The sequence below is a fragment of the Solanum tuberosum genome, unplaced genomic scaffold (assembly GCF_000226075.1).
Source record: "Solanum tuberosum cultivar DM 1-3 516 R44 unplaced genomic scaffold, SolTub_3.0 scf00019, whole genome shotgun sequence".
NCBI lineage: Eukaryota > Viridiplantae > Streptophyta > Magnoliopsida > Solanales > Solanaceae > Solanum > Solanum tuberosum.
Genome location: NW_006238945.1, coordinates 419,351 through 445,683, shown reverse-complemented (window position 1 = coordinate 445,683; position 26,333 = coordinate 419,351). Strand labels below are relative to the sequence as shown.

Sequence of the window (26,333 nt, the reverse complement as noted above, 5' to 3'; positions counted from 1 at the left end):
GTTTTGGTGGTGGCAGCAGCGTCCAAAGATGGAAAATCGGCAAGGCCACCGGCACCGCCGCCATTGGAGTGATTTTCAACCTTCACTGACCCTTCACTGACTCTTCATTTGGAATGTTTAATTAACTTAGATATTTTAGAGGAAATCGGGTGGGTTATTGGGTTTATGGGGCGGGTTGTGGGTTTATGGGTTAAAAGAATGGTCAAACGGGTAGTTGATTAGGATTAAAACACGTGTACAAAACGAGGGGTCCGTTAGTGAGAGGGGCATGTGTGTACCGAAAATTGGACGGCAGGGGCTTATGTGGACGGAAAGTATAACGGAGGGCATAGACGTACCATTTATTAAAGTTCGGGGGTAAATCCGTACCTTCTCCCTTGAAAAAATGATCCATTGCCTCTACTTTAAGTTCTTCCTTTACAAAAAGCCAACAATCCTTGATGAATTGAAGAAAACATATTACTACTATTATGCAATAAGTTAGGCTTCTTCACAACCTTTGTTCATAGAAATAATATGTAGATACATTTATTTACCTAGAAGCTGAGATATTGCACTCGTATTGGCATATCTTATTTGTTGAATTTGCATGCCCTTATACTCTATATTAATGCATGCTCAATTGTATAACTAACTTAGAAGAGTCTCCACAAATATTTCTACGACCAACCAATGTTTGGAATGCCAATACTCAAGTCAGTCTCCACCCGGCTACACTTGTCCTTTTCTGTCAGTTGGGCTGCTCGTGTTAACTCAACCGGTAGTTCTAATGTTGCCGGCCTTACTCGTCCACACTAGCAACATCATGATTTTATAAGAATTCTCAACAAAAACACATGTAGTTGAAGAGTTTATGTTTGATGGTGCAAGAAATATTTACATAATAAGTCGTCTTCAATGTGGAAAATCAAACCGTCCCCAACAAGGTAAAGAGTTCAGGTAGTCAACCAACTGAGTTACTAAGATTCCCCACATAATAAGTCGTTGATAAAGTAAATTACAAGTAAATCTCGATGTTAACCAACAAGATTATGATAACAGATTGTTCATCACTACATGGAAGGCGTTCTTGTAAATATATTGACAAGACCAAGGATAAATTGTACTCCCTCTGTTTTAAAAAAAATGTCCTAGTTTGACTTGGCACAGAGTTTAAGAAAATAAAAAAGACTTTTAAATCTTATGGTTCTAAAGTAAAGTTATGTCAAATGTATTAAATTGTCCTTTAATCTTGTGGCCACAAAAATATCACGTGGAAAGCTGAAATTAAAATGTTACCAAAAAAAGGAAAGAGGTCATTTTTTTTTAAACATACTAAAAAAGAAAGGAGGTCATTCTTTTTTAAATAGAGGGAATAGTAATTTATCTTCTATAACTGGTTTAAAATTTACTTGTAGCGTAAAAAGTCTTTACATGCACGGATAGTGTATACAATAATTTTTTATTTATTGGATCTAAATTTCTTTAGCATAATTGTCAGTCATGGTTGCACAGTTTACTCTTAACGCTTGAACTTGCAAACTAGTGATTTTGCGTGTTGAAATGATATGTTGCTCGAACTCTTTAAAAATATTATTATATCGATCAAATCCTTTAAAAAAGGCACTTTTCAAGGATCCAACAGACCCATGCATCGACATTTGAAGAAGTACCAGCAACATTTTCAAAATGTGGATACTAGTTAGGGGAAAGAGGAAATATTGAACGGGTAACTACATGAGTCGTTCTATAAACATAAGCTTCCACTTGACAAGTTGATATGTTATTACTCTCTCTGTTTCAATTTGTTTGTTAGGATATGACTTGACACGAAATTTAAAAAAGTAAAGAATTTTTTTGAATCTTGGGTGTTAAACTAAAGATACTTAGGATGTACTAAAATGTTTTTTAATCTTGTAATCTTAAACATGTCAAGTAGAAAGTTGAAACTAAAAAGTTGTCAAAAAATGAAAAAGACATTCCTTTTGAAACAAACTAAAGAAAAAAAGTAACACAAACAAATTGAAATAGAGAGTCTTATTATTAATTCAAATCGAAAAGGAAGATTTATGGGAGAGTTCACCTTTTCAGATAACCTTGCATTTTCTTCACGCAGTAGTCTCTCCTGCACAAGAGGAAAACAAAAGGGTGTTTGCTAATTCAGTGAAATTAAATTAGCAAGTACTAGTAAAATTGCATTGAAGTTGTATCATCATACCCTGTCTTTTAGCCGTTGTATTTCGTCCTTGAATAATTGAGACTAGAAAATGACCAACATAAGAATTGGTTAACCAATGAACTCAAATCATTTAAACATGCTAAGCTGAATTACATATTAATTACTTCATCTGTCTCAATTTTTATGATTTACTTTTCTTTTAAGTCAATATCAGAAAAGAATAACACATATTTATATTTAGTAATAATTTTAAACACAAATTTCAAAATTCTTTCTTTCTTTTTAAACTGCGTGTCAAGTCAAATTATACGAGGATGAGAGTAATGCCTTTCTCGCCCTGATGATCTTCAAGCTTCTCTCCAGCTGGTTGTCGATCTCTTGAAGTTCATTCATTGAACATGATCCAATGCCTTGCCCCAAAAGCTTCCTAAGCATTGAAATTCAATACGCCAAGAAATTGTTTAAAAAGAGACTACATTCAAACTGGAAAACCTAACTGCTAAGACTGACTACAATACCGTTTGGAAATTTCAAGGATCTCTATCTTCTTTGCAATGTTTGCTGTTTCTTCCTTCAATTGCTGCAAATCATGAAATAAATTATGGAACAAAACCAACAACAGATGATGAGATGCAACAAATGAGGAATATAAACCATAAATTTCATGACATTATTCTAGATGTTAACAAATGACTACGAAATATTAATGTATATCAATATTTTTAGACAAAAGCCTAGATCACCAATATGGATTAATATCTTGAAAGGGAAATTCCAGTTGAATCATCATTATTTGCCAAGAATAGTAAAGATCTGGTTTAACTCAACCCTAAAAATGGGATCATGATTCATGAGAGGAGAATAGTGCAAGATCATATAAGGAGTTCATGTTTCCATCCCACAAAATGATGTGGGACTCCACGATATAAAACATGAACCCAACATCAGAAACAATGAATTAGGATGGACCTTATTCTAATACTGCACGAAGAAATGGATCTTCAGTCTAACTCAACTCTAAAAACTAGCTCATAGGTGAGTATTGTTCAAGCCTTATAAGGATCCCAAGGTTCTTGTCATTCACCGATATGAGATTCATTCAATTCATCACTCCCTCTCACACCCAAATCTGGACAGTTGGGTTTTCACTATTCAGTCTAGTGGGTGCACATTCATGGACTGAAACCTTCTGCAATTGTTCTGGATCCTGGCCCTATATCAAACTAGTCTAGCTCTAATACCATGTCAAATTGATTTGTAAAGAAATAGATCTTAAGCTTAACTCAACTCTAAAAAACTAGCTCATAGGGTGAGCATTATCTAAATATATATAAAAAGACCAATTACACATTCTATATCCGATGTGGTACTCTTAAAACTCCTTGCACACCCAGGTCTCGTTAACTGGACTATGAACAATACAATATGAGGGTCCAACATCAGTGAATCAAAAATTAAGATAGATCTGATATTATGTAAAGAAATATGGAATCTCAAAAACAAAATCATGAAGGAAGGGTTGTCAAAGTCCATATAAGTAAAACTATCAGTTCATTCTCTAACCAATGAGAGACTTTAACCTACTCTAACACCCCCTTCATGTACAAACCCAATCGGAGCATGGACAATAAGAAGTCCAAATGGGAATGAACTTAGCTATGATACCATGTAAATATATGATATTTGAGTCTAACTCAACCACAAATCTAACTCATGAGGAGAGGATTATCCAAAATAATATAATGAATCCACGTTCCCATACAACAAATGATGTGGAACTCCAACACCACAACCACCACCACCCCCTACCCTACCCCCACAATCCGAACACCCAAGACTGGACATTTAGAACGTGAACACAGGGGTTAAACATCATAAACAATGAAGTTGAATAGGTCTAACTTTGATACTTGAAGAAATGGATCTTGAGACTACCTCAAACTCAAAAATTAACTTATAGGTTGGAGATTGTCAAATTCCTATAAGGAGACCAATTACTCACGTGAGACTTGTTGGAGATTTTAAGTTGTGAATGAAAAATGAAAAAATGTATCTTTAGATTACACCAAAAAAAATACCTTTTAGATTGCATCTCTTTGTCTCGCTTTTCATTCTCTATAACTTTAATTTAGTGGTTTTGCCTCAGATTTTAGGGACTGATATACAATAAATACTACTCTTCTTCTTACCATCATTTATGCATAAAAATAAAATAATGTTGTGATGTATGATTTGCTTTATTTGTTGTGTTTATTAGAGTCCTGTAATTTTGTGTTGCCACTATTCCATAAATGGTTTTTCATTTTATCCTAAGAAGATATAACTCAAATCTTGACAACAGTGAAGGGTTACAATTCCTTAAGGACACAAACAACTTGTGAACTTGAAATAATTTTCTACTTTTAACTACATTTCTATTTAATTATTTTTCTGTTTATAAAAACAGCCACTTGTTTATATAATTAGTATCCTAAACATAAATAATAATAATATAACTCTTAACAAGAACACCCAAAATTCAAAATTTGGCCTTCCAGAGGTAATTCCACTAACTCAAGTTCTTTTTTTATTTAAAGCCACTTTTTTGGTGGGGGTTCGGCATGCTAGCTAAGTACATACACGAGAGAATTTTTTTTTAAAAAAAAAAATTGGTAATTGTAACGCCTATCCTCTCCAAGAAGAATTGTGATATTGGGCATTTCCAAATATCAACATGTTATGATCCTATAGATCACTATATACATGATTTACAAGTAGTACCAGCTTCAATGAGAGTTAAACTATTCTTCAAGAAGAAATGCTGGGAAACAAAAAATCACAATAATAATATAATTTATTATTTAGCCAAATAATAGTACTGAAAAATGGATAGATATTACTACAATGATATACAAATAATAATGTAGAAAATTAATACTTGAGTTGTGCTGAGCACTGTGCTAAGAAACTATTTCAGTGATGTGAAATGTTTCTCCAGAATTAAACAAGTCTTCCCTATTTAAATAGAGCATACATGAATCAACAAATTAATTAACATCAACAAGATTTTAGTGGGAAAATAAAATAACAAAGCCTAAATAATTAATTAACTTAAAATAGAAAGTGAAAAGAGAGAGAGGTCAAGAGAGAATGAAAGAGTAAATGGAGAGATTTAATATTTTGTTCTTAATCTATTTCATTAAAAGAAGGAATTGAAAGCAATTTATAGAAAGAAGATACCTATCAAAGGAAGACAAGTCTCATGGACACTTGTATAACAAAGCTTCATGTAAGAAGCCATTTGTTTTCTATTGTGCCACCACTTCCTTTCTCTGTATTGATACTTCAGAATACGTAGTTACAAGAGTCCTTAAATAGAAAATCTAGTATATAAAAAACACGTTTACTCTCCTAATAATTCTGAATCTAAAAACTGACTCAACTACTCCTATAGTCTAAAGATTAGGAAACAACTTATTAACTCCTAAACAAATGTAACAACCTAATTAATTACTATGATCACGTTGCCAACAAGTTTAACAGGTGGTGGGAAGGTTAAAGAGTTATAAAAGGAGGAAAAAACGATGGAAGGGAGATCATAGGAAGAAAAAATTGAGGATGGAGGAGTTGGATATGTTATAGAAATAAGAAGAAATTTAGATTTAGGATATGTGAAGTGGAGAATATGTTCATGAAATATAACATCTTTGCTAATAATGAAAGTAACAAAATTGACAAGTATCGGAGAAGGCTTGGTTTCGACCATGCCATCTCTAATTCACACAGTAAAGTCTGGATTTTTTGGAATTCTAATTGTGATTTCCAAATCTAGATCACAACGGATTACTTTACAGGTTTGTATGCAAGCTAGCATTGATTCTCTCTGGACTACCATAGTTTATGCAAGATCCAAGGCTAATAAGAGGAAGTATTTATGGCAAAAACTCAGAGATTTAGATTCGATCATTGATGGCCCATGGGTCATTGGTGGTGACTTCAACTCCATATATAATGGACGTTGAAGAGAGAAAAAAAAAAGGGGTATCCCTTTTAGATTAAGTACTTGTCTTGATTTTATTAATTGTATGGATGATTGTGGTATGACTGACTCTGATTTTGTAGGCAATATACACACGTACGTGGTGTAATGACAGATGAGGTACAAACAGGATTCATAGAGTATTTCAATCATATGTTCACTGAACAAACCAGGAATATTAACTTGGATTTTATCAGAGACTGTGATAATCTTATTAATGCAGATGATAATGGAAACTTGACTAAACCCCCAACAGAAGAAGAAATCAAAACGGCTATAGACTCTATGGACCCAAAGAGTTGTGCTGGGCCAGACTGATTCAATGGTCATTTCTTTCAGTTTTGTTGGGACATCATCAAGGCTGAGGTGGTATCTTTTGTGATCTCTTTCTTTCAAGGTACCGAGCTCACTAAATTCTTTACTCATTCATGTTTAACTTTAATTTCCAAAGTTACTTCCCCTGATTGTTTTTCCAAACTTTGACCTATAAGTCTTATCAATTTCTCTAATAAGATTTTATCCAAAATTTTAGCTTTGAGACTCAATTGCATTTTGCCGAGGATCATTTCTGCAAATCAATCTGGCTTTGTCAAGGGTAGACAAATCTCTGAGAATATTCTTCTTACTCAAGAGATTATTCATAATATTAGATCTAAAACTACTTGTTGCAATGTAGTCATTAAGCTAGACATGTCTAAAGCTTATGATAAACTATCTTGGAAGTTGGAACTGTCTAACTTCTGTTCTTAGGAAAATGGGCTTTGCTGAGGTTTTATTGAAATGGTTTAATTACCAAATGCTTGCAAACAATTGGTACTATGTTATCGTTAATGGGATAAGATTTTGTTTCTTTAAATCAACCAGGGGTCTAAAACAAGGTGATCCTTTATTTCCTACTCTTTTTATTATTGCTGCTGAGACTCTTTCTAGAGCCTTGAATTATTTGAATCATAATCAGAGGTTTACTAATTTCTCTATGCATAACAAGGGACTACTGATTAATCACCTTAGTTATGCTGATGATAATGTTTTGTTTACTTCTGGCGATAAGTGCAAGATTAAGTTTCTTATGAAACAATTGAATTTGTATCAACAAGCTTCAGGACAAGAGATTAATCAAGAAAAATCTTTCTTTCTTACTCACAATAGATTGCTTAACAGAAGGATCAAAAGGTGGACTGGTTATAAGCAGTCGTCTTTTCCCTTTAACTATTTAGGTTGTCCTATATATTGTGGTAGGAAAAGAATTACAAATTTCTCTGATATTTCCAAAAAGATTTTGAACAAGATTGCAGGTTGGCAAGGCAAAGTTTTGTCTCCGAGAGGTAAGGCTGTGATTATTAAACACATACACCAATCTCAGGCTCTACATACTTTTGCTGCTCTTATGCGTCCTATCACTGCTCTTGAAGAGACTGAAATACAGTTTGCAAATTTCTTCTGGGGAGAAAAAGATGGTAAGAATAGCTATCACTGGTCTTTTTGGGAGAATATGTGTTTTCCTACCAAAGAAGGTGGTCTAGGCTTTAAAAGTCTACTGGATATTTGCAACACCTTCTCTGCTAAGAGATGTAGAGATTGAGGACTGAACCTTCTTTATGGGCTCAATTTTTAAAAGCTAAATATTGTCAAAGAAGTAATCCTATTTCGAAGTTTATTGCTTATAAAGACTCTGTAGCCTGGAAGGATCTTCTTCGCATAAGGGACAAAATGGATTACAATATCAATTAGATGATTAATTTTGGCAATATCATATTTTGGTGGGATAACTGGACACATAAAGGTTCTCTTTATCAATTGGTTAATCCTACTCCGAAGCTCGATAATGTTAATGTTAATAATTTCATTATTAATCAGCAATGAGAGTTGGTTGATATCAATGCTTTGGTTCCATTGGATACTTTGAGCTTGATCAATAGTATTCCTAATGGCAATGAGGATATTGAGGATAAGGCCATATGGAAATTGAGTAAGAGTGGTTTATTCACTTGTTCCACTGCCTTTAAAATCCTTAGAAGTCAAAATGTTGCTCCTCCAATTTTTAACTATATCTGGATGAATGAAATTCCCAGTAAGATCGTGGAAGCTTTTGAAAAAGAATCTTCATCTAGATGCTTCTCTATTCAGATTTAATATTCATAAAAGTCTTAGTTGCTCTTGTTGTAGGGTTGCATGTCAAGAAACAACTGACCATGTTTTTGCAGGAAGTGAATTGGCCAAACATACGTGGGACATCATCTCAAGGCCATTGGGACTTAACATGATAGGAATACAGTAAATCAGAGGCAGAGCCAAGGTTAGGAGTTTGGGGGTTCTAAATCAATTTTGTTTCGGGGTTCACATGTTAATATATACATATATTTATTTAATTTTCTAATACAAATATAGGGTCTACGAAAAAGCTAGTGGGTTCGTCCGAACCCATGAACTCCCACCTAGCTCTGCCTCTGAGTAAATGCTATCATCTGGCAGTGGTGGAGACAGCAACCAAAGAATATCATCCATAAATTTCTACTCTGAGTCACTCCGATGATAGTGTGCTAGGAAATTTGGAAAGCAAGGTGCACTCAAAAATATGATAATAGAAAAGTTTCTGTTTCTAATATATGTTTTCAATCTTTGTTTCAGATTAAGGTGGCCTTGGAGAAAAAAATTCAATTTTATATATTACAACTGGAATTGGAGCAGAGTTTGTCTTATGGCTGAGAACTTCAAAACAGATTACATGTAAGATGATCAAATGGATTAAGCCATCAGGAACAACCTGGAAGCTTAATACTGATGGAAGCTAAATCAAAAATCAAGAGAAGGTTGCTGGAGGCATTCTTAGAAACAAAATGGGGAGCATGATTATGGCCTTCTCATATCCTACTCAATTCTGCACTAATTATAGTGAAGCTCAAGCTACTTTAGTTGGTATTTCTTGGTGCTCTAACCAACATTTTGAGGCTTTAGAAGTTGAGTTGGATTCCATGATAGTGGTTCAAATGATCAATGGAATTGGTAAGCCTCCTTGGAGGATTCTAGGTATCATTGATGAAATAAAACTCTTAAGTAATCACAAAAATATAACAGTTAAACACTGTTATAGAGAGGCAAATGAAGTGGCAGATGCTCTAGCAAAATATGCCACTCAAATTCAAGACCCGAAGATTTTTTTGCAAGAAGTGGATTTTCCAGAAGTGACTAAAGGTCTTCTTAGGATGAATAAATTGGATTTTCCCACCTTCGAAGAAGAGCCAAGAAGACTAATACCTGACAATTTGATCCACCTTGAATACTTTTATTTATATGCATTAACAATTGTAGTTTAAATGCATTAGTATAGTTATTTTGTTTTGTTCAGATCTCTGGATTAGAACCTTAATAGGATAGGATCTTTCTTGGCCTAAAATGTAAAAGGAGGTTAGGCTTTATGTCCCTCTATTTGGTTGTTAATATCATCAACTTGTCCACAGTAATATCATAGGTTTTGTATCCCTTTTATGAAGGAGAATAGCCCATGAAGATTCCAAGAACTAGTTTGAAAGAAATTTTATAATAAAAGGTACATTTAGTGACATAGCGAAGACAAAATAAGAGTTTTGAGGTGAGAAAGAGAAAGTGATTTTCCATAAATGTCTCATAAGGAGAATATCCATGTAGAACAAAGCTAGGTAGCCTATTTATGATATATGTGATTGTAAGGATGTAATCACTTCAGAGTTTAAAAGGGATATTGACTTGAGATCTAAGAGTTCTTGCTATTTTCAAGAAGTATTTGTGTTTTCTCTCTACAATTATAAAAGAGTATTGAGCTACTAGGTTACCATTGATGAACTTTAGCTTATTCACTTGAGAAGAAATATTTTATGTATTGAAATTCTTCAGATTGAAAAATGATTACAAAATATCTTCTCTAACTGACCTTGTCTACAATTTACTATCCATGTGTCATTCTCTAATTGGTTAACTAAGCTAACTAATCATGTACAAATGTTCACCAACTACTTTACTAGCTTTCCATCAAGATCTACAACCTTAATTTGGAAGTAGATATATACAAACTAAACGACCATCAAGTGTGAGGAATCCAATTTTGTGACATACTTTCAAGAAAGGAAATTCTCTAGTTAAAGAAGGAATGAAATAAACCATGTCAATTTCAATACTTTTTGTATTAGTATGTAATGATAATTATAATTAATTAAGAAATCTGACCTCAATGTGTTGTTCCACTTCAAAAGTGTTAATGTTGATCAACGTTTCTTTTGTATATTCACGATATCTGTCAATTGTCTTTTGCATGCTGAATTATTCCAAGAAGATAAAGTAATTAATAAGACTTCTGTAAGGTAAAACACGTCCCAAACATGAAAGATGTATTTATTGAACTAGGTAGCAAGTGTAATTAATGGATATTAGATAATTAAAATTATTTATTTTTCTATACATTCTATGTTTATGGGGAGAAAATATTTATGCCATGTAATTCCTCTTTTGAGAATTTAGCTCATATTTGTGTTTAAACACTTATTGTACACTTTTATACAAGATTACTATATTATGTATAATACTTTCTCAAGTATGATATTGTATAATGTCTATAATATTATAGGGATAAGGTATAAGTACCCCTAGACTATGACTGAAATCGCAGAGACATAACTTAACTAAACTAAGGTCCTATTACCTCATTGAACCAATTTGTTTTGTAATTTTGTAGATCTTTTTGGCTTACGTGGAATCAAAATATCTCTCACGCGTCGAAATTGCGTGGAGACACGGAGTGTACCACGTAAGCCATACAAAATTACAAAAAAAACGAGTTCAAGGGGTAATAGAACCTTAGTTTAGTTAAGATGTGTCTCTGTGATTTCAGTTATAGTCAAGGAGTACTTGTGTCTTATCCCTAATATTATATATTGGGTCATGTGACTTAATTTTATGTCGTCCGTATATTTTTGAAAAACTCCCAAAATTTATTTTTATTTAAAAATTTAAAAATATAAGATCCAAATAACATTTTGTACAAATTTAATATTATTTCAACAAAAAAATAAAATTAAATAGTGATATATTATGGTCTTTTTTATCGGTGATGGTTATGGGTACTGGTTGAGGATGGTATTGTCCGTGGATAGTGGCTAGTGGTGATGGTAGTCTATAGTAATGATTAATGGTGGTTATTGGTGGTGGCGCCTGGTAATTCTAATAGATGTTAGTGATACCTAATAGTGGAATAATAAATACTTATCCGTGTTTTTATGAATAAAGCTTGAGACTTTTGAGCCTTGTGTTCATTAAAAATAGATATTACTTGTGGTGAATGATGGCGAGCTTGATGATATATAGCGATTTTTTTTGTAGTAATAAGTGATTGTAATGATAGTTAATAGTGATGATTGTGATATGTGGTGATTAGCGGTGGTATGCTCTGATTGAAAATGGTGGTTGCTAGTTCATAATGGTGGATGACAACAACGATTAGCCGCGAAAGTTGATGGAGTAGTGGTAGAAATTCAAAAATAGATAGTTTAATGATATTAAGACTTTGTCATAGTTCTTAATCATCCAAATCTATTCAAACCCATTAGTAGGTATAAAATAAGAAAATAAATACACTTATAGGCTGTTTTGTACAAAGATTAATACAACAGGGATTAGTAATGAAGGGTTTATTTTTTATCAACTGTTTGGTTCATTGCTTCCCACCTCATCTTGTGTTATGATTAAAACTTTATAAAACTTCTTTTCAATTATACCTTTGAATTATTATGTAATTGAGTCAAGGTAGATAATTGCAGGACAATATTATTTTTTTATGGTCTTCTAACTAGCTAGTAGAAGAACAATTTTATTGTCATGTTAGCAATTTTCTCACTTGAATTATTTGAGGATAAATAATTATCATTTTAATTAAGTGATCACTTACAAAACGTCAATTTTCAATTAAAAAAAGATATATCATCTACTTTTAAAATCGAAAAGACAATAAACAATAGTAAAATCTAATAAATCATCTACATTTACACATAAAAATTGCAAGTTGTAGTTTTAATATGTATGCAATTTTATAAATGGTTCAAAATACAAATAATTAGAAAACCACATATATATCAACAAATAATACATTCAATTAATATGTGGTGATATATTTGCCTTTTCAATTAGTAAATGTTAAATAACTCACATTTCAAACATTGTATTGGTTTGTATTGAATTTATTTAGCAACAAACAGCTCTCTCTAAAAAATAAAATTTGTAAGCTATTTATTTAAATAAATTTACTAGTACAAATATAAAATATAAAATCAAGAAAATAAACAAAATGATAAAAATAATTTGAGGGATAGTTTTATCGTTACATAGATTAATCACATGGTATAAAATCATATGTATTACTAATACCACCAAATGGAAGGTATTAGTAATACATCCTATAATGTATAGGGTATATAACTAATCGTTGAATTAGTTATACATAGGCCCAAAATTCCTACCAAACATAGTACTAAATAATATCATACAAAATACATTTGACTATTTCTCCTAATACTCTCTACCAAACGATCCCTTAATGATAAATTTGCATGATTAGATTCAGACGTAAACAACAAACAGACTTAATATTAAAATTTAATTGATTAAATTTAAAATCTTCATTAAGTACAAACAAATAACCTTAGATATATATATATATATATATATTATCTTAATCTCAATCTTAACATTCAAATTTAGATTTGTATAATTAAGTATTATTTGTGAGAATTAAAGATACGAGAAAAATATTATTAAGATTTGTATCTACATTATAACGCCAAGTCTATTTGTACTTATATTCTACATTGTACATAACGATATATCCTTTTCAATATCAAACACTATGGGGTCGTTTCGTGGACCACATTAAAATAAATAGTCCATGTATTATGTATGGTATTATTTAGTACTATGTTTGGTAGGAATTTGGGCATATGTATAACTAATCCATGGCTTAGTTATACCTCCTACATGGTATTATAGGATGTGAAGGTATTAGTAATACATAGGATATAATACCATGAGATAAGTCTATGTAAAGACAAAAATATCCTCAAATCATTTTAATTATTTTGTTTATTTTCTTGATTTTATGTTTTATATTTGTACTAGTAAATTTATTTAAATAAATTAGCTTAGAAACTATTTAGAGAGAGTTGTTTGTTACTAAATAAATCAAATACAAATTAATACAACATTTGAAATGTGAGTTGTTTAACATTAACTAATTAAAAGATAAATACATCAACACATGACGTTTGTGATCTTAATTGAATGTATAATTTGTTGATATATATATATATATACTAGACATCGGAGCCCGTGCTAGCACGGGCCCAATATGTATCATTTTTTGTTTCAATTTATGTGACAAAGACAAAATTAAAGAGTTAATCAAACTTTAATATTAATTTAAATAGTTTAAATTTTTAATTATTGTTAACTATGGTAAACAATTTTTTATGTCTTTTAACATTCTAAATTGCTAATTATTGTTGTATGATTTGTAATACCCTTTAGCAATTTTGAAATAATAAAGGTTATTTCTTCTTTCTCAATTTATGTGGTACTAATAAAATTTCGAGATTCAATCAATTTTTTGTCTTTAAAATATTCTATTGTTAATTACTGTAAATTATTGTACTTTCTAAGTAATTTTCAAATAATATATATTATTTCATTTGTCCAATTTATGTGTCACCGATAAAAATTTGAAGAGTTAATCAGATCTTTTACATATTTTTATATCTTTTGAATATTTAAGTAAATAATTATTGTGATTTATAATATTTTATACAATTAATTTAAAAAAAATTAAAACAAACAAAACAAAAACGAATTCATCATAGGAAATTACCAAAGAATCCTTCAATACATCAATAATGGGTCCGACTTTTTATTTTTAAGAAATTGCACATTCGAAGGATATTTTTGTCCAAAGTGGAAATATTGTGTAAAAAATGTGTATTTATTGTGATTTTGAATGTTTTGTGGGGTAATAGGACGCACGCAAAGTTAAGGTGTCTTTTTGAAAATCTGGGACAACTTCAAGTATCACTTAATGTTTTTTCTCAAAATCTAATTTACTTTCGTAAATAATGTTTTTTATCAAAATCTAATTTACTTTCGTAAACTATGTGTCAGATCAAAATCAGATTAACAAATTCAAAAGGAATGAGTAATAAATAGCTCATACAATGACATATTTATTATTTAAGTAAATAATAAATATGTAACTAAAAATACTTGTTAGCTTTTGGTTTGAAAGCTAACAAGATAGTTACAATGTAACTAAATACTTTATATATATTTGCATTGTGGCTTATTATATATATATATTTGTGTTGTTTTCTAATTATTTGTATTTTGAACAATTTATAAAATTGCATACATATTAAAATTACAACTTTGCAATTTTTTATGTGTAAATGTAGATGGTTTATTCAATTTTACTATTGTTTACCGTCTTTTCAATTTTAAAAGTTGATAGTTTATTTATTTTTTAAATTGAAATTTGACATTTTGTAAGTGATCAATTTACTAAGACGACAATTATTTATCCTCAAATAATTTAAGTGAAAAAAAAAGGCAAACATGACAACAAAATTGTTCTTCTCATAGCTAGTTAGAAGACCATAAAAAATAATATTGTCCGACAATTATTTACCTTAACCCAAATACACAATAATTCAAGGGTATAATTGGAAAGAAGTTTTTTATAAAGTTTTAATCCAAACACAAGATGAGGTGAGAAACAATGAACCAACCACTTGGTAAAAATAAACCCTGCATTACTAATTCATGCACTATTAATCTCTGCAGTACTAATCCCAGCATTATTAATCCCTTCATTATTAATTTTTGTACCAAACAACCCCTATATGCATTAATATTCTAGCATTTCCCTTCAAGTTGGTACATATAAGTCATCTATACCTTGTTTGTTATAAATATAACTAAAAAAAATTAGAATTGATGAGGGACTTGGAAAATTATCTGCAAACTAATTATTGAATTTTATAAATTTTGTAATAATATCTCCTAAGAATATATTTCCTTTAATAAAGTAGCAATTGATCTTAATGTGTTTTTCATGTCATGAAAATAATGGATCTGAGGCAATATAAAGGGCTTCTAGATTATTAAACACAAGTTTCATCTAATTGATATGTCCAAATTTTAAATTTTCTACCAACTATTTGATCCAAAATATCTCACAAATTACCGCTTAATGAAACACAAAATTCAGATGTAGAACATCTATCTGAAATATTATGCCAATCAACATCGGTATATCCAAAAATCTACTTATATCTTCAATCCTCGAAAAGTAGTCATTTGCTCAATGACTTTATATATCATAGAATGCGGACAACAACATCTCAATGACTATCATAAGTAGAATAGATAAACTAACACACAACACTCAGGAAGAGAAATGTCAGGTCTAGTCACAATGAGATAATTCGATTTACCAACAAGTTTCATATATCTTCAAGGATTATTGAGAGGCTCCTTTTGTTTTCTTTCTTGCAAATTTCGCATTTACATAAAAAATTTAGACGCAACCAATTGTGACTTAGGGAAATTGTGAATCCGGTATTTCATGAAAGGAGCAAGTATATGGATATATACTAAGTTCATTATATTAGAGGTTGCATATCCAAGAAATCAGTTCATGGAATCTCAATACCAAGTTGTGTATATTTTCATTAAGTCATTGAAGATTAATATTTTTTTGAAGCTAAAGATGACTCTTGTAGAGATGAATCAAATTTAATGGGGATGTTGAATAATAAAATTTTGTTCATGCATAGTTCATTAAGGCAGTATAATACATAAACATGACCCTTAACTAATTTAACGTTAGTTGACAACTATGACTTTTAATTTTAGGTGCATGTGCACAAGTAGACTCTTAAACTTGTATAAAATTGAACAAATAGACACATTCATTCTACATGGCATCCTACATGACAATTTTGTGTCCTATGTAGCGTCCTACGTGTATTATGTCATGTAGGACACATGTGTCTACTTGTTCAATTTTATACAAGTTTAAGTATCTACTTGTGTACAATCAAAGTTGGAGGGTGTTGTCCGCTGAAGCCATATTAAGGGTCATGTTTATGTATGATGTCGTTCATTAAAAAATATATATTTAAGAGTTGCATGTATTGGTGTTTGGTCTTATTCATATCCTTATGAAAGTGAGAAGTCTAAAATTAAATTGATACGCAAGTATCATAGACAAAATATATGAAGTAGTTCACCTATAATTCAACTCAAAGGGATAAGGTAATTATAATTTGAGGAAATAGTGACAGTGATAGAACTTTGAAAGATGGGCTGGCATGTACAAGTAATAATGAATACTAGAAGTACCTTGTTGTTCTATTCTTTTAAATCAACCAAATTAAAGCAAGCAAGAAAGGATACCTAGGACCCTCCACACTTCCAACCCTCATCACCAAAACAACTTTACCTTAGATGGAAAAAGAATGTGCTACATGTGGTATGTTTACAAATGTTTACATGTTATGTTACGAGAAAAAAAAATGAATTTTGATTCTAACTCAATTACGAAAGTCATTTTCTCGGCTCTAAATATTTTGAGTATATATAAACAACATAACATATATATAGGTGGTATACATACGTGGCTTTCATGATATCATATAAAAGTTGTGGATGACTAGAAAAGGGACAATAATTGATTGCTTCAACCAATATGGGACAATGTAGCAAACTGAAACTACATTAAATAGTACAAAGAGCCCATGTGATATTGTTGCATCTGCTGTAAGGTGTAGCCTGTAAGCCATAATTACCCACAGCCTAAAATTCTCATATCCTTGTCCAAATCCTTATATTGAGGGGGGTACATCTCCTTTTTTTTTCTAAATTAAAAATAGAGTAGTGGTATTGGAAATTGAATGTGTTTTGCTAGGGATTAACCAGGTCTCGGGTTTGTTAGGAAGCACTTTATTCCCAATATGAATTTTTTGTCGAAGATTGAATGAAAACCAAAAAAAAAGGGAGAGATAGAACAGTGAGCAAATTTTGAAAAGCAAATCGTTCGTACTTTGAAAAATTAGAAAGTACACAAAGCCCATTCTTCCTTACTTCATCAAACAAATATCGGAATTACAATTTGGTACAAAAGATATAAGTATAATAACCCTACAATAAAATGGAAGATTACTTTATTTTGAGTTTGCTTAGGGTAAGTAATTATTTATCTCATATATTTGATAGGATAACTTTGTTTAGTTCATAAGCTTTGTGAAATTGTTTGTTCAGTTGTTGAAAAGGAAATCCTAGTTATTAGAAATTTATTCAATCAGATTTGTGAAAAGTTAATTAATTACCTGGAACTTGAGAATTGAAAAAGTCTTCCCTTTTGAGAGAAAATAATAAGAGCAACTTGAGCATCACAAAGAACTGATAGTTCATAAGCTTTCTTCATAACTCCATTTCTTCGTTTAGAGAAAGTCACTTGCCGGCTTGTTGCATTCTCAATCCTCTTCATCTCTACCTTTCCTCGAACCATTTCCTACACACAACAACAGATGTTGAAATCAAATAGAGTAGCTATCAGCTGACCTTCAATACGAATGAAATCAATTAGAAATGTTGAAAAACCCTAGCAAGAATGAAAGGTTACCCAAAACCAGAATCCCCGGAAAATGGAATAAGTAGTAAAGATATGAAAATTGTTGATGTATTCATCTCTTTATTTTGAGACCAGAGAATCCGATATTTCCTAATTCCATCGTATTTCTTTTAGTTATTCCTTTTCTATCAACAAAAAAGGAAAAGCACAAAAAAAAGTAAGCAAAACCTCATTGTTACCTTGTTTTGGTAGTGGATCTTGAAATAGACATTAATCATACATACACAAACAATAATACTCACCCACAAATGGGATTATACATCATTTTATACCACTCCATTTAAGTGTACCAAAACTAGAAACAAAAAATTTCCCTATGGAAAATTTGTGTTATAAAATATGATTTTTCTACTCATTTCTTATTGAATTAACTTACTGAAAAATACTGATGAGAAATAGATTTTCACTTAAATGATGGGAAACTTACTAATTTTATCATATGAAACAATGACTAATTTTTTTTTCTTTTCACACCGTCTCAATCAAAATATCAGTGGAAATAGACATTGAATTTTTTGGGAAAATAGTGTTTTTTAGTAGTAGTGTAACATTTTTTGATTGGTTATGGAAACAAATCTTAGAGTACATTTTCATGCATAGTTATAAATTATTTTATTTAGGAAAAGTGAAAATTCTTAAACTAAATTATTCATAAATGAAAAAATGTTACATTCTATTTTGACAAACCTAAAAGAAAACTGTTCATATATAAATTACGATAAGGAGAAGAGTGTACTATATTGAAAATTATTGTTTACACAGGAATTCTAAAACACAATTACCTGAAAAAGCGAAATGAAGAAATTTTCCTTTTTTTTTTTGAGTTTAAGTTGTAAACTCGGTGCAATTTAATCGGTTTAATATGCTACCATTAACACATCTATTTTTCTACCCTTAATAATGAAAGTTATTTGTTGGTAGGTCAATCTAATATCATATCGAATTTAACTCAATAAAAAAAAAACTCATATCAAATTTTATGGAAAAATCATTTTGGTTAGAATGGTAAAAATAACATTCACACTATGTTATTTTACTTTTTTGAACATTTTTATCCTTTTAATTTTAATACATTTTAATTAAAAAATAGAAAAAAAATCAGCTTATTTCAAAATAAAAAGGATGTTATTAACTTTTTAGTTTTCTGATCAAATTTTAACTAAATTTTTTGGCCATTTAGCATTACCCAAATTTTAATTTACCGTTTTTAATCCCTTAAAAGGGCATCAAAACTACAAGTACCGTTAAAGTCATAATTTAGCAATGACACAATAAAAACGAAAAGAACGTTTCGTATAATTTTGGTGTAGCCAATTAAGAGTGTACATAGTGTGGGGTTTAAAAGTAATTAATTTGTAGGGTGGGGAATAACATCATCGTACCACGATTTGACATAGAACGAATCACAGGATGACAACTCATTATAATTATTTATTATATGAAATATTTGAGACTTTAGGCCAATAGGAATAAAGTCAGTCACGTGGCTCAAACTTCGTTTGGCGTGTTTATTCACTTTGGTGCTAAGATAGACTACTACTCTTTTACTGACTATTGTGCTATGCACTACTTTTGTGCTTAGCGGATCGAGTTAAATTTGAACGGTTTAAAATGAATTAACATAATAATTGGTTAAGATATAATTTCATCAAAATTTATATCGATAGGATTGGCAAAAATTAAGGTTTAAAGTCAAACTTGACGGAGAGGTTTTAATTATTAAATATATACAAACAAATAATAATATATTTAGTTAATTCTATAAGAGAAGTTTGGAAAGTATTGAATGTAATAGACCTTATAAAGTAGAGAAAGTTACAGAAATAACAAATATAATAGACATTATAAGGTTCTATAGCTATAGTGTTGATAATTGCGCTTAATAATTATAGTTTCATTTGCTCTGGAGTTTGCGGTTTGTATAATTCTCTCTGTTTTATATTTCGCTTGCGAATATTCAAATAGGGTAAGTACATACATATTCTGTATCTATATATTTAGAATTTTTTCAGAACTTCGTTTGTATATTCGCTTGCCAATATACAAACATGGTAATTTATTATTATGATTTTTTCATAAACAATATAGAAATAGTTAGGGTAAGCATATACAAAATTCTGGATTTATACAATCAGGGACCGAATTATGCAAATTCTAGATTTATACAAATCAGGCGAATAGCAAGAATTGGGAAAACTGTAGCCGGGAATTATAGTTTTTTAAACTATAGCTATATCACTACTAAAAAACTGCTAAAAAGAGACTGACAAAAGCGTCGCAATCCGTCGCTTTTTTGGCCAAAAGCGACGGAAATGCGACGCAACTATGTCCGTCACTTTTTGGCTTGACGCTTTTCAAAAAGAGACGAACAGCGTCGCATTTTTGAATTTTTTTTTACAAAAGCGACGGACTCCGTCGCTATATTTTAATTTTCTTTTTTAAATTTTTTTTCTAAAAGGCGACGTAGTCCGTCGCTTTTGAAGAAATTCGATTTTTAAAAATCCCAGAAAAGCGACGGACAAAAGGACCCCTGTCCGTCGCTATTCTGGAAATTATTTTTTATGCAAATCCAGAAAAGCGACAGACAAAAGGACCCTGCCTGTCGCTTTTCTGGATTATTTTTTTTAGAAAAAAAAACCCAGAAAAGTGACGGACAAAACCATGTTGTCCGTCGCTTTTTTTGCAATTTTTTTGACAACAATTCAATAAACCAGTTTTTGCTGCCCACCTGCAATTCAATTCAATTGATCTATACTATTCAGTCCAATCAAACACACAATTATAAACAATCTACACAAAACATAAAACAAGAAACTTAAAATAACATTTGAAAGTATCTAAATCAAAATTTAAAGACTTGTAAAGTCTTTCAAAATTTGGTTCAAAATTACAAAAAATTCATAAAAGTTCACCGATGTAAACTAGGGAGTGGGTCCTACACAATCATACTCACTATCAATATTATAGTCGTCGCTTGCCTCGGGAGCCGAAGTAGTAGTTCCACGAGCGAGGTTCATCACTTGTTTTTGGATTTGCTGAACGGTCTTGCTCATGCTTTTTTGTTCAGCTACTCTTCTTCGCTCCGACTCTGCCAGTGTCGCTGTCAGTTTAGCTATTTGACCGGACATAGCAGCAATCTGAACACTGTCAAGTGCCTCGGCTTGACTTGACGATCCAATTCTTTCTAAGCCTGACTGGAGTCGTCTTACATTGTTTCTAGAACCTAGACCATAGACTCTACCCTTGTGTGTCCCCCCTACCACTTTTTCTTTCAAATCTGGGTGGAAAGTTCAGGTGTCATTTCGACCGAACTATCTAGATTCTCAGCGACGTAATGCCGAAACTCATTCTGCATATTAAATATAAAAATTGACATCAATATATATACATATCATAAATATATTCACGATTAATATATATTATCATATTAAATAACTTACAAAAGTTTGTTCGGCTCTTTCCTCCACCCACACATCCGGATCCGACTTATTTTCTTTCTTCATGACATGAGTAGTCTTGAAAACCTTCAGAGCAATGGGAGTGCTCCCAATTCTTTTTCCTATAAATTAAAAACTGAAATTTATAACGATATATATGAATCAACTAATTATTTATTTAAAAGTTTGAATTAGAACTAATTACCATCTCTCTTGCAATTGTTCCAACAGACTTTGCACCTTCGGTGTGCAATGAGCAACCCTTAAAACTGCCTCTAGCTTTTTTGACTTGGTCTGATATTGCCTTAAACTTGTATGTGTTCCAATACCGACCCAGATCATCAAAAACATGCGGCAACATTCAATCCGGACGTTCAGCACTATCCCGAACTTTCTTTAGCCAGGCAGACAGTCTGGCGGATGACTTTCTCTTAAATGTGGTCGAAAAGACATGATTGTGCCTCGGCTCCCAAGTACACATAGTCTGAATAAAAAAATTGAATAACGTTAATTAGATCGATAGTGAAAAAAGTAAAGTACACTAAACTTAACTAAAAATATATACCTTAAAGTTATTAAACATCGCCTGTCGTATACTGTTTGGGATCTCACCCCAAGAGTGATAAGTATGTGTATATAGTCTCCTAACACAGTCTTTTAAAGCCCGGGTAACATCCTTTGTCGGATTCCACCTGCAAAAACAATAATAAATATGTTAGTTCATGAATAATATATTAAAGTATAAGAAATAAATAAAATAAACTAACAAATAGATAACAAAAGAAACTTACGATGATCCATCCGGCTCAATCATGACTCTACCAAGTCTGTCCTTCTGGCCAGGAACTAGAGGAAGCATCTCATCTGGGGTAGAACTAGGTGTAGCTGTAGATGAGGGTGATACATCAGGATGCACATAACACTGAGTCAATGGAGACGTACCGGCCATAGCATATGACTGCTCGTTACTAGAATCTCTAATCCTCATGGTAGATAACTAAGGAGATGCACTTGTGGGAGATGGAGTACCTGCCAATAAGGGTCGTCCTCGACGAATATAATGTAAAGGTAGGTCCTCGTAGCATATTGAAGGCACTGCCTGTGAATTAGAGAAAGCACCTACTGGTCGACGATAATTGGGATAATATTGTTGAGGATCCGCCGTACCAAACGTAACAGCAAGTATATGAGTATCATGGCTGATGTGCTCTGGTGCAGAAGAAATAGATCCTGCAATATACTCAGGATCTATGGGTCTTCTAGACTTCTTCCTTTTAGCCTGTTTAGTCTGGCTAACTCCAAGATGCTCGCGATGTCTATCACTGTCACCGCTTAATGACATCTGTATGCAAATTTACATGTATAATATATATAAAAATCATAAATTCAATAAAATTAGCAAAATACACTTACATATATATTCTAGCTAGCTTTCATTCTACAATATTCCTCCTCACTTGTTTCAATTCCATCATTCTTTCATTCTTCCTCCTCAGTTGTTTCATTTTCATTATCGTCCCATTCTTCGTTATCAAATGATTCATTTTCCTCATTCTCGGATATTTTTTCCTCAATATTCAGTATCTCATGATCAGATACTTCTTCTAATATGTATTGAGGATGTTGTAGTGTGGTTTCCAATTCAACATCAACTTGTTGTTGAACAATTGCAACATCATTTTGATACGCCACATCTAAGACATTGTCAATTTCAATTCTTCCCATAGGCTTACTGTTTATAGCAACCCACCAATCAGCTTTGTCTCTACGCAATGGATATGAAGAATAATACACTTGTTTAGCATTTTGTGCAATAATAAAAGGATCATAACTTTTGTATTTCCTTGTGTGCTTAACTTCAATTATATGATGTTGATGGTCCACCTTTGTGCCTCTATGGGATGGGTCAAACTGCTCACACCGAAACAATACAATCTTCTTCTTAGGCCAACCTGAATACCTTACTTTAATAATCTCTTGAATGACACTATAATATTCAATAGTTTGACCAGTACCATCAACATCACCTTGTTTGTAGACACCGCTATTATTTGTTTTCTTATTCCTAGAAACTTCTTCAGTTTGAAACTTAAAACCATTGACACAATACTTATTCATTGTCATTACTTGAGATTCAGGTACAAGTGCTACTATTCTTTCACTAATTGCAAATGTTGGACACTTGAGTATTCATCGTAAACCTACGTGATTGTTATTTCAAGTAATATAATTTAGTATAACATGAATATATTATTAAATACTTAGTGATTGCACACTTACATAGCTCCTCAACCATTTGAAAAATTATGTATAGATGGCTTCATTACCCCATGTGTTTACGAACAAGCTAATCATTTTACATTCAAGTATTTCGTTAGTTAATGATCACTTATTAGTATGTAATTTAATAACATATTTTTAACACGTACTTGACATATGGTTGAATCTCTGGACAATTAAGCAAAATATGTATCACAGCTGATTGCATTTCCATATCAGTGAAGCCTCGCTTTCCACACTTTTTAGATCCTCGACCATTTTAATTAAAAATTGATAACGGTGGAAATAAGGATCAATATCGCCTTCATCATTGCGATTGGGCCTGTTTCTCCTACATGACACATCATCACCAAAGTAATAAGAATAAAAATCATCAGTTTCTCTCCCAATATGACCTTGAACAAATGATCCTTCGATCCTTCCCCTTTGCTTAATCGTTTGCTTCGAACTGCCAATTTTTCTGCATGACATATGTATATATATGTTAATATATAAAAGACTTGGCGAATATATATAACTTAGTGAATATTTCAAATGAATACCTCTCAAATGGATACACCCATCTTGTTTGAACCGGACCTCCAAGGCGGGCCTCTTGTACAAGGTGAATTGGAAGATGCTCCATCACATCAAAGAAACCACATGGAAATATCTTCTCCAACTTAGTAGTAGTAACAAGAATATTTTCCTCCATCCTGTCTAAACTACTCTCCAACAAATTTTTAGAACACAAATCTTTAAAAAAAAAAAAACTTATCTCTGTGATTGGTTTTCATATCCTTTCGGGTAGATGGCTAAAAGCGATAAGAATTAAAGTTTTCATGAACATATGACAATCATGACTTTTCATACCTATCTATTTTCCTTCATTCATATCTTCCCGCTTTCCTAAATTCGAAGCATAGTCCTCCGGCATCCTCAAGTTTTTAACCCACTCAATAATTTCACGTTTCTCATCCAATGTGAATGAAAAGCTGGGAAGAATTCAAAGCGCTAAATAGGAAATCGAAAAAGGCCAAGCTACGAACAGTACCCTTTTCAACAGTAAATAAGCTCAAGAGCTAGGAGTTCGATGTCTAGGTTGAGGCTCACTCATTGAAGTGTGACCGTAGATCTGGTCTTAACTATTTTCCCATTCTGTAATTCCTGCAGCCATAACTCTTTTCTCCTACAATATTCCTTTAAGTCCATTCTAGCTTTTGGATTGTATTTTGTCTTACCCTTAACATCCATCACTGTGTTAAACAAATTGTCAAAGTAATTTTTTTAATGTGTATCACATCTAGATTATGTCGTAGCAGATTGTCCTTCCAATACGGCAACTCCCAAAATATGCTTTGTTTGGTCCAATTATGTTCAACACCATATCCAGGAAGTCAAGAAGGTGAAGCTTCTGTAAATTTAGAGTGGAGCTTCTGTAACTTTAGGTAATTGAGAAACTCTCTCCCAAATTTGATGCCCTGTGAGTAGTGGAGATGGGGGGTCACTTTCAACCTTATTTTTCCTAAATGCATTTTTCATCTTTCTAAACTCATGGTCCATTGGCAAGAACTGGCGATGACAATCAAACCATGTCTTTTTTCTGCCATGCTTTGAAGTGAATGCCTTATTATTTTCCATGCAATATGGACATGCTAGCTTTTCAACTGTCATCCAACAAGACAACATCCCATATGCAGAAAAATCATTAATAGTCCACATTAAAGAAGCACGCATAACGAAATTCTGCTTAGTTGATATATCATAAGTCAAAACGCCTTCAAACCACAATTGTTTGAGCTCATCTATCAATGGTTGTAGATAGACATCAATCAAACTTTTTGGATTACGGGGACCTGGAATAACACAGCTTAGAAAGATGTAGGGACTGGTCATGGCACATTTCAGGAGGAAGATTATACGGAGTAAGAAATATCGGCTAGCATGAATAAGGCGAAGCATTATTAGAGAATGGTGTGAAGCCATCTAAACACAACTCCAATCTAACATTTCTTGGTTCACTAACAAAATCAGGATATACATTATCAAAATGCTTCCATGCTTCACTATCAGATGGATGAGACAAGACACCCGGCGGCCTTCTATATTCACGATGTCATCTCATATGTGGGGCAGACCTCATCGATGCATACAACCTCTTTAGCCTAGGAATGAGAGGTAAATAATGCATCGCCTGAACTGGGACCATTTTTCCAGCCGGAGTCCTCTTATAACGAGCATGTCTACAAAACTTATAATTTTCTAATTCACTATCAGTCTTGTAAAATAATATGCAGCCATTAACACAACAATGAATTCTATCATACGTCAATCCTAACTTGGACACCAAGCGCTTTGCTTGATAGAAGTTCTTTTGTATGTTAAACTCCGGATTAACTAGTTCACCCAAAAGATCAACCATTGAGACCATAGCCGTATTAGGAACATTCCAATCTGATTTAATATTCATTAATCTAACCGCAACTGACAAGGCAGAATGCGGACTCCCTTCACATAGTGGACGACTAGACTCTTCTAATTGATCATAGAAGTTTCTTACTTCTTCATTAGGAGCTTCATCAAAATATTATTCTGGTTCCATCCCACCTTTAACCCCGAAAGCATCATTGATCATTTCATGAACCCTATAATGTTGACCTTCAAGTTCTAAGTTCAATTAGTTTAAGTTCTAAATTCAAGTTACAATATAGTCTTGTATCAACTTTTTTAGATGTTGAGCTTCCTCAGTTGCCTAGCACG

The 26,333-nt window shown here is 32.0% G+C and overlaps 1 protein-coding gene across 2 annotated transcripts; it reads right to left on the bottom strand.

Moving 5' to 3' along the window:
- Positions 1-377: 377 nt before the first annotated feature.
- On the bottom strand, positions 378-18,125 carry LOC102592177 (MADS-box protein SOC1-like). Of its 2 annotated transcripts, none has more exons than XM_006340519.2 (8): positions 18,057-18,125; positions 17,573-17,757; positions 10,377-10,464; positions 2,677-2,738; positions 2,486-2,585; positions 2,198-2,239; positions 2,063-2,104; positions 378-794 (listed from the first exon to the last, which is right to left on the bottom strand). In XM_006340519.2, the coding sequence occupies exons 1-8, from the start codon at positions 18,093-18,095 to the stop codon at positions 660-662; spliced, it is 693 nt and encodes a 230-aa protein (XP_006340581.2). In that variant the 5' UTR covers positions 18,096-18,125; the 3' UTR covers positions 378-659. The 2 variants fall into 2 exon arrangements, with proteins under 2 accessions (XP_006340581.2, XP_015159440.1); XM_015303954.1 differs by lacking the exon at positions 18,057-18,125 and adding an exon at positions 17,869-18,029.
- Positions 18,126-26,333: the final 8,208 nt, after the last annotated feature.